A 16,212-nucleotide genomic window follows, 5' to 3' on the forward strand; every position below is an offset into this window, starting at 1 on the left:
CGCCTGAAACGCCTGTCTTTCCTCACTTCTCCTCATAATGCTTCCGCCCTTCAGAGTCTGTCTTCCTCAGGGACCTGTGCATGTCTCCCTAGACCCGTTGAGCTCCCTGTGACAGGCTTCCATAGCACTCTGCATAACGCTTATCCCCCAGGTAACCGTGAATTCAGCCTCAGAATTTCCTGCAGTGCTAGCTCTCCAAAGGCAGTGATGTATCAGGGCGTCCCGCGAGAATGAAAGCACATTTTAAGTTGGTACCTATGTCTCCCTTCTCCCTGAGATCTCTTCACGTTTTTATTTCTCCAAGCCTCAGTGGTACACAATTGTCATGAAAGACTGTCTGTCTGTGAAGGATTGTCTGTCTGTCTGCACATCTTTTCCCTACCTTTTTGTCATAAAGCATCCATTAGAAACTCAAATGGAACTCAACTACCAAAGATTTCCAGTGTGATCTAATCAGACAACCATCTGGAAGGTAATAATATTGTTTTATTAATTGTAATGCAGATCAGGCCTTGATGGGGGTAGAATAGGAAAGAATGTAAGGTTGCTCAGGGTCTGGAGTGAGATATGCCCACGGAGGGGGCCATAAACCAAAGAAAAGTAACCTATTTCTCGGTATCTCATTTTAATGATATCTCAGACATTCTAGAGATGATATGGCTATTTTAATTTTATAAGAATAAGAACTTAATAAACCTAGGCAGCAGCATCTGTCCCAGGGGGAATACAAGATCTTCAAGAATGTGATTTTGATAAATCTATCAGAGCCACTACCACTTTTCCTAATTGGGCCTTTTAAAATAAACTTGAGTATTTTCAGAAAAATAAACAAATACTCTAATGACAAATCCCTCTCTTCAAAAACGCTGAAACTCATTTTTTAAAAATAAATGTCAGGACTTGCAGTGGGCTTCTTGTGGGAACTTAAAAATATAGCTAATGAGCAGATGGCTCTACCAGACAGCATGAGCACATCGCTTTCACGGGCAGCTTGGCTGCCACTCTTCTGGTAAGTAAGTAAGTAAGTAAGTAGATAGATAGATAGATAGATAGATAGATAGATAGATAGATAAAAATCCCAACAAAACTAGAATTTAAAGAACGCATGGAGGGAACCAAACTTGTAAAGCTTGCCGTCTAATGGAGAAGAGCACAGATTGTTGCATCTGTGAAAAATGTTTATCAGAGGCACTTCCTTCTCTCTCAATGCCTGTGAAAGTATTTAAACACTTGATTAAATACTGTCTTGGATGATTCCTTGTTTTCCATGTGTGAATTCTCCCCGCCCCCTCCCAGCTCAACTGTAAACTTCTTAGAGGCATGAACTCCCTTCTGCCATTTTTGTCTTATTCTGTGGCCATATTAATCCTGATCGAAAATGAACTAAAACTGATGTTCATTCAAGGCAATCTCTCTCCTATGAAAAGGTACTTTAGTACCAAACCAACACAAAGTCAAGATTCTGTTATTAAGAAAAACAACATCTTTTCTATATAGCGATTTCTCAGTTTATAGGAGGGCAACTTAATATATGATGAATTGGCTATCACATCTGAATCCCGGCTTTCGTTATTAAGCAGTGATGTTGTAAAACTCTGTATTTAAGTAGTTTCTTGGTTAAACGAAATTACTGATAAACTTTAAATAATGCCATGATTGCTCTTAACTTCACTAGATATATAATGCAAGTTTGAATAAAGAATGGTAAAACCACCTTTGCTTTTAGTATTTCATACAGAGTAAAAACAGGGCTTTCACCTTATACTTAGCCTTATTTTTTAAACAAAGTAAGAGGCCAAACGAAAGTTGGAAAAAGGCAGAGACTAACTTTTAATAGGTGAAATAAGAGGGACAGCTGCCAGGATACCCCAAACCACTTCTCCCCTAGTCGTCCGTGAACAAGGGACCCTTTGACGTAGGCAGAATTCCAGGATGAGGCTGCAGGAAACAGGGAAAAGGAAGCCCCGGTCGAGGCTGAGTGATAGGGACCCTACCCTGGCAGCGGGCTATGCCAAGATTCAGTTTCAGCAAAATCCCCTTCCCACCCATTTTTCAGAAGTGAATGAGAAAAGGGGAAGGAAGTAGGGTGGGTCCTCAGACTTAACAAAGGAACTGAAGAAAACGGGTGGGAGGAGGGCGGGCTATGGGCCGAGTCCCTAGGGAAAGGGCTGCTTAGCACATACATTCCACAGATCCACACTTCTTCAGTTTGGAAATGAGGAACTCGGTTTAGCAACCACTACTGGCATTTCTACTCTCCAAGTTAATACACTATAAAGCTACATGTTAGGAAAAAATAGTTCTGGTTTTCTGGTCAAGAGTATGGTTGTATTCCAGGAAAGAAAAAAAAAAGGGGGACCCACCTCTAGATAAATACTTTAATACAGTTATCTCACAGATACGAAAATATGAATAGTTTACTTGCTTTTCAAATCTAAGTTAGGACTCAAACTGAGCAAGCACCTTAGCATTCTCTTTTCTCTAATCCTTCCCGTATCTGCCACCACCATCCCTTCAATACATAATTGTTCTGTCTCTTTCCTCCAGGGTGGTCCTGGCCATTCCTCTTTCTTGGGATTATCATGATTCTTGTTGTCCTGGTTTCCTGTGCTCAGATCAGCCCTCCCTCCAGTAATGACTGTGGAGAGAAGATACATCCCAGAAGCCATCCGACTTGAATCCACTCTTAGCCCAGCTCTGCCTAGTCACTCATCAGCCTCAGCTTTCTAATGTGTCAAACTGAATGTCATCATTTACCTCACAAGAGCCCCCCGCTCCTTCCTCCTTTTCTAGGAAAACTAACAAAACCAAGTCATCAATGATTTCTCCTTACATCTAGAATGAAGTAAAACTTTTCAGCCCTCAAAATCCTCCATGGTCTGGTCCCAATATCATCAGCTTGCCCCTTGGCCCCACTTGTGGTACGCTGGTGACACAGAATGGCTTCTGATGTTCAAAAACACCTTGTACTGGGGCACCTGGGTGGCTCAGTCATTAAATGTCTGCCTTTGGCTCAGGTCATGATCCCAGGGTCCTGGGATCGAGCCCCGCATCGGGCTCCCTGCTCCGTGGGAAGCCTGCTTCTCCCTCTCCCACTCCCCCTGCTTGTGTTCCCTCTCTCGCTGTGTCTCTCTCTGTCAAATAAATAAAAATCTTTAAAAACAAAAACAAAAAAAACACCTTGTACTTTGACAGCTCTGTGCATTTTCTAATGCTGTTCTCCCTGCTAGCAATGCTTTTCTTCAATTTGAATTGTTTAATTCAACCCAAACCTACTTTAAGGTCCACATCAAACTTTACCTCCGCCGTAAGAGAGAATCCTGTTTCCCCAGGTGGAAATTCTTCTTCTACCATCTCTGTATATCTCTGGGGATTACCAATACTGTCTCCTTGTATCTCAGTTATCTGAGTCAATGTCTTCTTTGCACAACGTGACTATACTTCTTCAGGGTAGCTGCCACATAGTTATTCTGAATCCCCCATGACATTGGCTTTACTAAAGGTATACTCAATGAATAAATAACCGAGAATACTCTAAAAGAATACCAACTCAGACTATATGGGTCAAGAGAGCATTCCTGAAATCACAGTTAATTCTGAAGAAGGCACACACATCATTGCAGCAAATGCCAAAGCTTTGGCTAAATAATCCAGTTCATTTGGGGGCTACCAGAGATTCTGTCTGCCCAAGGTATTTTCAAAAGGTCTGGTCTGAGAAGATGGTTTATGTAGTTCCCATGCTAGCCAGAACCCCCACCTCACAATTTGCCAATGAGATAAACACTGTGCGCTTTAGCATGTATCTCAGACACCTGAAACATACTGCAGGAACACAAAAGCAAGGTAAATGTCTTGTAGCTTTTTGGTAAAGGGGACCAACCCCTCTATTGCGAAACATAACATTCTTATGTCTACCATTTAATAGAAAATAACACACATTCCCACCTCCTTGTTACCAGTCATCAAATCCTGCCGATTTTGCCATCTATGATCTACATCTACAGCCTTACCACCCTGGTTCAGGCTTTCATCTTTCACCTGACTCACTACAATAGTCTTCCAAGGGTTCGCTCTAACACTTTCCTCTTTTCCACTCATTTCTTCCTCTAAGCCAATGCCAAAGAGATCTGACAAAGACTCCGTCTGATTGTGCTACTTCCCTTCTTTGATGGCTTCCCTTTGCCAGAAAGGCAAGTCTCAACTCCTTACAGTGGCTTACCAGGTCTAATGCAGCTGAATGCTGACCTCCGTCACAACCCACTCCCCTTTATTCCCCATGAATCACCCAGTGCTCAAGTCATGTGCATTCTTGCTAGTCCCTCTGTCTTCCAGGCTCTGCCCTGTCCCACCCTGTGGGGGCCATTAGTCAGCCTTCCAGGTCAAGCTGAAAGTCCCCATTTGGTAACACATGCCCCTTCCCCTATTAATACAATTAGATTAAGACTAGGAAATGTGATGCCTACAAAAGAAGTAATTACTTTAAAGAGTTAATGACCAAATTTTAATCCCACTATCATAATGTTTAGAAGAAATAACCAATTTCTGTCCCCTTCCTAAAGTTCTCACATAATGATTTTCAACACTTAGTAATGAGTGTTGGCTAATTTTGCCGACAGCTTGTTAATGTAAAATAATACAACCAAGTGCCTCCTGAGAAACTTGTGGTAATTATACATTTAAATATTTTTCTTTCAGAAATATCTGGGCAAAAGCTCAGAGTGAAGTGTGTCTCTCACTGGCTGCATTTATAATCATGGTCTTGACCAGTTTGAGAAAATATGAGAAATGCCTACTCAAGAAAGCTTGAAGCTCCTTCTATTTGTAACAAGATGTACCAGCAACAAAAGCTTTATTCTTTTTCTATTCAGTAGTACTTTAAAGTAGATTTCTCATTTTGGCACATACATATTTAAAGGGATGTGGTATTCTAGAACTGGAGAAGCAATGTAGTTTAGTTTAAAAAAACAAAAACAAAAACAAAAACTCCATGGGTAACTTAGACTCTAACTCAAATTTTACCATTGTCTATTTAAATACCTTTGGCCCAGGAATGGCAGAGGAGGTAGATGAAGCATTTTAAAATCATCAAAGAAAGGAAATCTGTATGTAACTCTGGGGTTTGGTCATTATTGGTACTGTTATTACAAGAAGACACTGCGGGCCTGGGTTTACATTAGGTAAACTGCAGTTTCCTCTGCACATCCTGCGCATTATAACTGAGTTTTCATGAGCCAGAGCAGGTGACTACCACTGAAAAGAGAGCGAGGGCAGGAAAGAGGCAAACGCTGTACCCACCTCATGAACACGGTGAACTCCGTGGGTAAGCAAAGGTGGAGCTACATCAGATGCTCAAGACCTAAATGAGTCAGATAATCCACCAGATGGTTTTTGTTCCTAATACATTATTGCAATAAGTGTAAACATCTAGTATCAAATAATCCACAGAGTGGAACACGATATCAGTATCAGTCTCAAGAGCTGATCAGTTCAACTGCTGTCATCCTGCAGGAGGGACATGGCAGAATGGCTCAGATTATATTCATCACTAAGGAAGAAAGAGCCTGAATATTCACCTCTCCTTACTCTAAGCTTCAGGAGGAAAAGTCTATGTAGCAAATGTCATAATCCAATGCTGATTTATACACCATCTTTCCTCTCAGGAGCATAAACACTGTCAGAGCTGCTAATGCATTCACATCATGACATTCATGCAAGAAGTAACAAACCCTAGTGTTCTATTTTACAGTCTTCAAATGAAGGACTAAACCTTCATTTTAGATAACCGTAGGGACAGTACATAGCAACAGTAGATAACCATAAGCAAAGCTGTAAATCTTCTACCACTAAATTTCTGCCTCATGTTAGAAGTGTTTACAATTACCAGCACCAAGTTTGGATTTCTTTCTTTTTTTTTTTTTTTAAAGATTTTATTTATTTATTTGAGACAGAGAGAATGAGAGAGAGAGAGAGAGAGCACATGAGAGGGGGGAGGGTCAGAGGGAGAAGCAGACTCCCCGCCGAGCAGGGAGCCCGATGTGGGACTCGATCCCGGGACTCCAGGATCATGACCTGAGCCGAAGGCAGTCGCTTAACGAACTGAGCCACCCAGGTGCCCCCAAGTTTGGATTTCTAATATATATTTGGGGGGGGTACGGTAGTCTCATTAGCTTTACCTATAATATTCCGGATTAAACTAAATACAAGGCAAAGGCAATACTGATACCTTTTAAAATAAGCCTAAAGTTGTCTGTGGCCTAAGGCCGATGATTTCTAGCCTTGGTGAACTGGTACTCTACTATTGGTTTGGCTTTGAAAGATCTTGCCCTACCCTCAGGCTGTCACTGGTCCACTGAATTGAATATGCAATTCATTGTAAAATATATCATTCATTTTAAGGACCACTAGGAAAGAAAAGTGCTCACAGTTAAACTATGATGTGTTTTCCTATCATCAATCATTAAGACTTACTCTGATTTCTGAGATGCTAAAATGTGGGGGAAATATGCATTTTGAAATCAACAAAATATGGCATATGAAAACTGTTGCTCTTCTAATTAAAATGAACCAAAAGGAACACTGTTCTGAGAAACTTAAGTCACACATTAGGATACTGAAATATTCTAAGGACATGGCAGAGATGAAGAGTCAGTCTTTGATACCGTCAACCGTCAGGGTGCTTTTAACGATTTAAACAAGTCCCTGGAATTTTCAATAGCACCTAGTGAAGTGAAGGCTCCTAAGATGTCCACTCTCACTTGAAGTCAATGGTCACCCCTGAAACAGCTCAGTTACAAGGCTTTGAAACTGCTTGATTATTCTCCCCCTTGAGACACCAATTATTGATACTTGTCCGATGTTGCACTGTGAGAGACATGTTATGTTCAACTAAACAGCCTGCCCCCTTGAACATCTTACCTTCCTGCTCAGTAAAACCCTGGTGTTTGTATTGGGCCTTAGGGCAGAAAAATCATGAAGCAATTTTTCCCCTTTGGAAGGGGTTGGATCTAAAATTCCAAGGAAAAATTAAAGTCAGAGAAAGACATGTTTATAAGCACTGAAGAATTTTCCCCTTCGTGAGCAACCCTGGATAGTTGAGCACTGAGAGCGTAGTTTTACAAACAACCCCAAAAAGTCAGACAACAAAGAAAGTGGTGCCATTGTACCCCCAGCATGAGGGCAACATTCTCAGTTCTAAGGCTCGATCTGAATTACTGCTTTCAGGAGAATCGAGCAGAGCGTCCCTTTCCTCCAGTTTAACTCCATGCAAACAATAGAACTTTTGTTGGAACACAAACACTCATAAGATACTGGGAAAACTCCCTTCTGACTCTCCCACTTGGTGAAAGCATCTATAATCTGTTACTCTACTCTTACCTTTTTCTACTGACTCAGGGTACATTTGTTTGGTAACCAGAGCCACGCCATAGTCAACATAAAAGTACATCAGAATGTTCTTTCAAAATTCATATTCCACAAACTATCTGATGTGGTCAAATTCCCAAAGTGAAACTTGAAAGCCATCAAATCAAAATCATAGACAAGCATTCATAGATTTGCTTACATGTATTCTTCTATTTCTACAAGATTTACTTTTGAGCAGAGTTCTCTTATAAATCCAGTGTTGTAAATGGCTGGCTTGGAGTTATGAGCAGCTGTTATTTTTACTAAGGAGGATGATTTTTGGGGGAAAAAACAAAACTAAAGAATTTAAAATAATATCTTTTCCTTCAAACATACAACAGGCGGAAATATTTTCCACCCCCTTTAAACCTGCGTCCCCAAGAGAAAAAGGGCTTACGTGTTCAGATTTCTCCTGTTCTTTTTTGTCTGTCTGTAGAAACTGACAGTTTTCTCTCGCCAGCTTCTGGACCAGTTCAATTCGTCCGATGTCATCTCTCTCCTGAAGTTTGCACATCACTCCTGCCTTAAGAGTTGGGGAAAAAGCGAAGATATACTTAAATCCGCAGTCCCAGGACATGACACCACTGCAAAATTCGCCTTATGATAAGCTCATCTTCTCTGTTGCCTGGATTAATGCCTGGTCTTGGTCAAATATGTTGCCTTTCCAAAACTGAAATTGAATGATTTTAACCTAGGAAGGTCACACCACAAGTCTTAAAGTTGAGATCATGTATCGGTCCACTTTAAGAGAGAGAAGGGCAGAGCAAACTGAATCATTTGCGACTGAAGTGTGCTTCTGATATGCCAGTATTTGTTCCTGACAGCCTGTTTCCTGTTACATAAGCAAAGCCTCACAAGAGGTTAAAAACTCATGGGAAAGTTAGCCAGGAACCACTCTGACAAAAAGGGTGAAATGATACAGAGTACTAAAAATAACAGTATACACGCTCCTAATTTTTTTGCTCCACCAGATTATTCCACGTACAAATACACAGTTTAACGAGATCACCAGATTTTTTTTTTTTTTTTAACAACTGGAAAGTTACTATGGGACATTATTAGCAAAATACCTCCAATGTTGCATAAATACGGTAAAAAAAAAAAAGTTTATTAAAAATAAACTGCAAAAAGAAAGCTTCAAATGTCATCAGGGATTGGAAATGATCCATAAAGCATCACATTTTTTATTATGCCAAAGTACCTAAGTAACAATAATACAAAGGAGGAAAATCTAGGACTTTGATTAGAAAAAAAAAGATGTTCATTATAACACAAATTGTGAACTGTTTCTGCTCAAATTCTTTTAAAAAATGGTTCATACTGACATATGAGGACATGATCTAATGAAATGTGAAGTTACTCTTGGCAGAAGCAGTCAAAATTTGGGAATCTATAATACAAACTACAGGATTTGAAAGGACTTAGCAACAGGACCAAATATGGAGAAGGGGGACGGAAAGTGATGCTCAGCTTCATGGTCTTAATTGTACCAAAGATACCCATTTTGTTGAGTGGGCATCGAAGAAATGGGATCATCCATGTAAAACAATGACTATTATCTTTATTCCCATGGGCAAAGATAGTTTCTTATCTAGCAGTGTCTCCAACAATTAGGAAGGAAACAGAAAATTCTTCAAGTGGCCTAAATCACAGATTCCCAGGAGACAGCAAGTGGAATTCCTCCCCCAAAGTCAGCTATTTATTTTTAAAACATCCCTCACAAGCGGGCCTCCAGTTCGTCTCCAAGGCTTCTTGCACAGGGATCTCAGGTTATCCTAAGACAGCCTGAGCCCTGTTGGAGAGCCACAGTTGCTGGAAAGTCCCTTACCACACTAGACAAAACTCTGAAATCATTCAACTTAAATCCAGGAGTACTAGTTTTGTCTTTTATTTATATATTTTTTTAAAGATTTTATTTATTTATTTGACAGAGAGAGAGGCAGTAAGAGAGGGAACACAAGCAGGGGGAGAGAGAGAGAGGGAGAAGCAGGCTTCCTGCGGAGCAGGGAGCCCCATGCGGTGCTCGATCCCAGGACCCTGGGATCATGACCTGAGCCGAAGGCAGACGCTTAACTGACTGAGCCATCCAGGCACCCCTTTTGTTTTTATTTTTAAAAAATATTTATTTATTTATTTTAGAAAGAGAGGGAGAGAGCGAGCGAGTGGGGAGGGGGGCAGAGGGAGAGGGAGAGAGAATCCACAAGCAGACTCCCCGCTGAGCATGGAGCCTGACACCAAGACCCTGAGATCACAAACTGAGCCAAAATCAAGAGCCAGACACTTAACCGACTGAGCCACCCAGGTGCCCCTAGTTTTACCTTTTAAAGCAACTGAAACTATGTCTATTTCTTTTCAATATGATAATTTTTCAAACATTTATTTATTTATTTTTTTTTAAGATTTTATTTATTTGCGAGGGAGAAAATGAGAGACAGAGAGCATGAGAGGGAGGAGGGTCAGAGGAAGAAGCAGACTCCCTGCTGAGCAGGGAGCCCGATGTGGGACTCGATCCTGGGACTCCAGGATCATGACCTGAGCCGAAGGCAGTCGCTTAACCAACTGAGCCACCCAGGCGCCCTAATTTTTCAAACATTTTAACACCAATATTTATTATATTTTCCTTTTAATATTGCCTATATATGCCCTCCCAGCTCCCTATTTTATTCATTCATTCATTCATTCACTCACTTACTCAACAGATTTTATTTGAGCAACCAACACAAGCTAGGAGCTATAGGTTCTAGGGATATAGTACTGAACAACAACAACAACAAAAACAACCCCCCGTGTAATGAAGCTTACATTCACTAGGGGATGTGGATTATATAACATATATAGATATTTTTTTTTTTTTAAAGATTTTTTTATTTATTTATTTGAGAGAGAGAGAATGAGAGAGCAAGCACATGAGAGGGGGGAGGGTCAGAGGGAGAAGCAGACTCCCTGCCAAGCAGGGAGCCCGATGCGGGACTCGATCCAGGGACTCCAGGATCATGACCTGAGCCGAAGGCAGTCGCTTAACCAACTGAGCCACCCAGGCGCCCATAACATATATAGATATAATATATCAGCTGGTAATATATGATAGGAAGGAAAATAAGGCAGGCAAGGGGGCAGAGAAATGACTGGAGTGTTACCAAGACAAGGCATGTCAGGGAAGGATTCTTTAGTAAAATGAGATTTGAATGGAGATCTAAAAGAAGTGAGGAAGAGTGTGTCAGACAGAGGAACAGAAGTGCAAAGGTGCTGAGGCCTGGGTGTGATTGGCATGTTCAAGGAACAGAAAATTTCTGTTATCTAAAGATCACATAGTGTCCTTACAGGCCGGGTAAGGAGTTTGGATTCCTTTTATGAACAAGATGGAAATCTTTTAGAAGGTTTTGAATGTAGGACTGGCATCATCTGACTTACATTTTAACAAGATCGTTCTGTCTTCTGGGTTGAGAAAACATTGTTGGGTGGGAAGAAGCAGCTGAAACCAGAAGACCCATAAGGAGACTGGTCTTCAGAGAAGCAAAGTCTTGGAACTTGTGGTAGTGGTGGAGATGGTGAGAAATGGTTAGAATTTGAAAATTTTCAAAAAAAAAAAAAAGAATTTGAATACTTTCTAAAGGTACAGCAACAGATTTTGTTGTCTCCAAGGTATTTAGCTTGAGCAACTGGAAAGGTAGGGTTGTCATTTACTGAGATTGGGAAGACTGGGGAAGAATGTCTGGGAAGGAATATGCCCATTAGGTATCTAAGTGGTGTTGCTGGGTTGGCCATTTGGAGGCTCAGATGCATCAGTGTAGATGGTACTTAAAACCAGAGGAGTAAGAGAGGTTACCAGTGGAGTGATGTAAGCAAAGAAGAGAAGAAATCCAGGTTTGGATATTGGAAAGACAACAAATAGTCAGAAAAGGAGACAGAGTGGCTCCAGGAGGAGAAGCTGGTGAGTAGTGAAGAAGGTGTTTCAAAGAGGAGGGAGAGAAAAACTGTACCAAATGTTGCTGAAATATCAAGTAAGATGGGTTCAAAATGACGGATTTGACAGAATTTGACGGAAGTAATCGGTGACTTTGATGATAGTTTTTTTTGACCAAAAAAGTGGTAGGGAAAAAAGCTGTATTAGCTTGGGGTTTACAAATAACGAGCAACAACTCTTCTGAGTTTTGTTACAAGCAACAGAACACTAGCTAAAGAGTGATGTTGAAAGGAGTTTTGCTTGCTTGCTTGTTTATGGTGAGGGATGTTCCAGTCTACCTATCTTATTAGAAATCACCCAGACACAGCGAGGGACCTCATGATGCAGATGGAGAGGGGGCATTTTTAGGAGTAATGTCCTTCAGGTGCAAAGAGAGCATAAAGATCTACTTTCAGACAGAAACAGGACTGTGAATATTTCACTCACTGTAACAGGAGGGCAGGTGAAGTACAGGGATAAATATGCAGGTAGGCTGGCACATTTGGTGGTGGGAAAATGTGGAAATTCTTTTTTTTTTACTTTTTTTTTTTTTTAAAGATTTTATTTAGTCATTTGACAGAGAGAGACACAGCGAGAGACCTGGGATCATGACCTGAGCCGAAGGCAGACGCTTAACGACTGAGCCACCCAGGCACCCCCTTTTTTTTTTACTTCTTAAAGATTTGAGAGAGAGAGAGAGAGAGCACTCGCACATGTGCGAGGTGGGGGAGGAGTAGAGGGAGAGAATCTCAAGCAGGCTCCCAGCAGAGCAGGGAGCTGGACACATGGCTCGATCCCAGGACCCTGACATCATGACCTGAGCTGAAATCAAGAGTTGGATGCTTAACCGATGGAGCCACCTGGGCACTCCTGGAAATTCTTTTCTGAATGCTTCTATTTCCCAAAAAAATAAGTCAAGTTATTAGCTGAGAGTAGGGAATATGAGAAGATGCTGTGGAGATATAAGAAAAGAAGGCTACATGTAGTGGTCATTTCAGTGGCAAGGTTGGCCAATTTTTTTGTAAAGGGCCAGAGTGTCAATATTCCAGGCTTTGTGGGTAATGTGGGCTCTCATGCAACTACCCAATTCTGCAGTTTTAGTGCAAAAGCAACCCATACAATAGGTAGGTGAAAGAGCACAGCTGTGTTCCAATAACACTTTACTTACAAAATTAGGGAGTCAACTGTGGTTTGCCCCCTCCTGAGTGGGGAGGAAACGGGACAAGGGAAGTAGAATAACATTGTCAAGCATTACTAAGGGCCCACTTGATTTTATTTTTAGATCCTTTTAACATACTAGCCATCCTCCTTGGAGCATATTTCTGTTTGTCGGGATTTTAATGGAGCCCATAACCTGATATAATGCTAAATACATGGGCTGATCTTGAAGAGGCACTTTTCATCAATACTAGAGAGGGTACAAGAGGATCAGTGGTGTTAAATATCCTCCTTTAAACTAAAAAGACAAGGAGACTTTGCGGGGTGGATTTCCTACATTACAAATGATTAACATCTTTTAAAAGCTTTGACACTTAGAGGAATAAATTTCTGTTATCTAAAAAATTCATTGATGTCGGCCAGCTAGAATTTCTTCTCTCTCCATCCATGTCATCCTGACAGCGTTTAACATACTGTCCTGCTAGCCGAGAAAGGAGGCTCATGACCCTGCAACCTTAGGACCTGCCCTGTGGTTGTTTATTCCGCAGTGTGATGGATTAGTCCTAATCTCTCGATGCTCCCCAGTGCAGCGCCCTGTATAATAGAGGGTGTGTGTGGGATTGGGGCCGGAAGGGGGGATACACAGGAGGAAAGTGTCTTGGAACTAAATAGGCACAAGACTGAGCCTGTTACTTCTCACCAGCACAGGTTCCAGAGTTAACTGGGCTAAGCTCCCATGTGCTCTGATTTGGAGACGGTCTTTGCTTTGTATGTATATGGGAGACAGACCCATATACATTCTTTTATTTTTTAAAAAAGATTTTATTTATTTATTTTAGAGAGACAAAAAGAGAGAGTGTGTGTGAGTGGGGGATGGGGCAGAGGGAGAGGAAGAAAAAATCTCAAGCAGACTCCATGCTCAGTGCGGAGCCCAAAGTAAGGCTCAATCTCACAACTTGAGATCACGACCTGAGCCGAAACCAAGAATCGGATGCCCAACCAACTGAGCTACCCAGGTACCCCATCATATACATTCTTTTAAAACAACTGATAGGGGGCGCCTGGGTGGCTCAGTCATTAAGCGTCTGCCTTTGGCTCAGGTCATGATCCCAGGGTCCTGGGATTGAGCCCCACATTGGGCTCCCTGCTCAGTGGGAAGCCTGTTTCTCCATCTCACACTCCCCCTGCTTGTGTTCCCTCTCTCGCTGTCTCTCTCTGTCAAATAAATAAAATCTTAAAAATAAAATAAAACAACTGATAATATCATTAGGATTAAGAGGGTGGGACCGAGTGGTGAAAACTTAAGATACCTTAACTATTTTTTTGGTTGCTGTGGGAACATGAGTGTTTAAGAAACTCTAAACATTCTATTGTATCATATGTTTAGGATTCTAAATATAGACTCTTCTTTAATGAGGAAATACATTTTTATTAGAACCAGATACTTGGGTGCACAAATTATGTACTTTAAACACAAAATGCTATTACTTTTAAAAATGGGTTTCAGAGCAACTTAATTATTTCATATTTATAATTAAAGCATCTTATAATTAAAAAAGGAATATTGCTGTCTTGATTTTCTGGTTTCTGCATAATTTCCAGATGCATTTTTGTAAGATAATCAATTCTACAGCACTCTTTACATAACAACTATCAAAAAAAGGCCTTCAAGGGGATACCTGGGTGGCTCAGTTGGTTAAGCATCTGCCTTCGGCTCAGGTCATGATCCCAGTGTCCTGGGATCAAGTCCCGCATCGGGCTCCCTGCTCCGCGGAGAGCCTGCCTCTCTCTCTGTCTCTCATGAATAAATAAAATCTTTAAAAAAAAAAAAAAAAAGGCCTTCAAGGAGGGTTATGAATGCTTCTTCATTCCCTGGAGAACCTGAAGCCCAGAAAGATTCCCATACATCCTAGATAGTTTCTAAGACAGTCCTCTGTGAAAGTACCACGCTCAGCCAGATGTTCTCTGGGGGTCCCTTTCACAGCTCTGTAATTTAGTGATTTAATTTGAAACACCCATGAATTTATTAATATATTTTGGGAGCTTTGTTATGGCAGGAGAAGCAAGATAAGTAACAGCCCTTGATCTAGACTTTCACATTCTTTTTTTTTTTTAAAGATTTATTTATTTATTTAACAGAGATAGAGAGAGAGCACAAGTAGGCAGAGTGGCAGACAGAGGTAGAGGGAGAAGCAGGCTCTCCGCCAAGCAGGGAGCCCGATGCGGGGCTCGATCCCAGGACCCCGGGATCAAGACCTGAGCCGAAGGCAGCCGCTTAACCGACTGAGCCACCCAGGCGCCCCAAGACTTTCACATTCTTGAACTACTTAATTTGCCTATACGAAATTAATTATAAACAGTTTACCTAACATTGCTAAGCCAGAAAAAAAATAAAAGATTAATCTGGAACTGTCAGAAGAGTTATTTAAGAGCCTTATTTCAAGGTCTGCTTCAAAAAAAAAAAAAAAAGAAAAACCTCTGTAATGTATAATTAAAGCTATTCATATGATTTTCAGTGTCTGAGGAGAGAAATGTTATGAATGTAAATTAAAGTCTGTTTCCTTTATAAACGGAGTCATAAAAATGTTGGGCCCATTCTTTTAGTGGTAAAATGGTGCTTGGACAGGAGTCCCTTAGGAAAGGCTACAAGGATGATATATGAATAAACCTTCATGACGAAAGGTGAAAGAGCACATTTTATGTATAAAAACACTGTCTGCATTATCTTCACTTAAAGAATCATTTTCTCTCAAACACTTAGATAAAACATCATGCAAAACAGAAGGAAAACCAGGATGAAAGAGCCCACTTTTCAAGTAAGCACTTTTGCCGTAACAGAATGCTACTTAATACAAATGCACGGTGATAAATTCTTATTCATTACTACATAACAGAGTCATTTCTTTCACAATTCAATCTCAAACAGAAAGTCATAAATTTTTTTCCTACTTTAAACAGAAAACTCAAATGATGAAAGACTGATGGGATGGGAAGATATATTACATGACTCAACTGTATGCACATATGTTCTAAACAACAAATATTAAGAATCCCTTCTAGGAAAATTCAGAAGATAATTCACACTAAATAATAATAATAAAAAATTATGTATAATATTAATAACAAGTACATAAAATATAATATGTTAAAATATACAATATATTAATATAACATAAAATGTAATATATAATAGAATATATCATATGGCAATTATATAATCATAATATTTATAATATATTAAATATAATAAATTATAAATTGATAATAATAATAATAAAGAACCATTTTATTTTGTAGGACAGCAAGTATTCATTTTCTCAAATTTCTTCAGAGAGGGAAAGAAAATTATGAAAAATTTCCTCCTGGTTGGGCTAGAAAAATATACCCTTTCCTTGAGGGAAAGGGCCACGTGGCACCCACAGTGAAAAGTGCACGTAATGGGGAGTGTCAGGCAGATTTACTCATGCCCAGGGCATCACTAGGACAGGCCTCAGACACCGTGCTGGGGCATCACAGAGAGTCATCCAGTGACTCCTGGCCCTTCCATGTACAGGTAAGGCATCAACCTCAGGAAGGTTCACTTCTCTGACCCCCCTCCTTTCTGGAATTACATGTGTTAAAGCACCATTTGGGTTGGACAGACCCATCCTATACAAACACTGTATGAAACTAAATCCTGCCAGAGCAGAGTGGGAGGAGGGAAGCAGGCA

The 16,212-nt window shown here is 40.6% G+C and overlaps 1 protein-coding gene across 3 annotated transcripts in view; it reads right to left on the reverse strand.

The window, feature by feature from the left end:
* The window catches only part of RAPGEF5 (Rap guanine nucleotide exchange factor 5), a 225,194-nt gene that overhangs the window by 92,717 nt on the left and 116,265 nt on the right, over positions 1-16,212 (reverse strand). For all 3 annotated transcript variants that reach the window (XM_078059361.1, XM_078059362.1, XM_078059363.1), the window contains one exon: positions 7,799-7,924. In XM_078059361.1, coding sequence (XP_077915487.1) covers positions 7,799-7,924 — 126 coding nt within the window. The remainder of the gene's footprint in view (positions 1-7,798; positions 7,925-16,212) is intronic.

This window comes from Halichoerus grypus, chromosome 12 (assembly GCF_964656455.1).
Source record: "Halichoerus grypus chromosome 12, mHalGry1.hap1.1, whole genome shotgun sequence".
Classification (NCBI taxonomy): Eukaryota; Metazoa; Chordata; class Mammalia; order Carnivora; family Phocidae; genus Halichoerus; species Halichoerus grypus.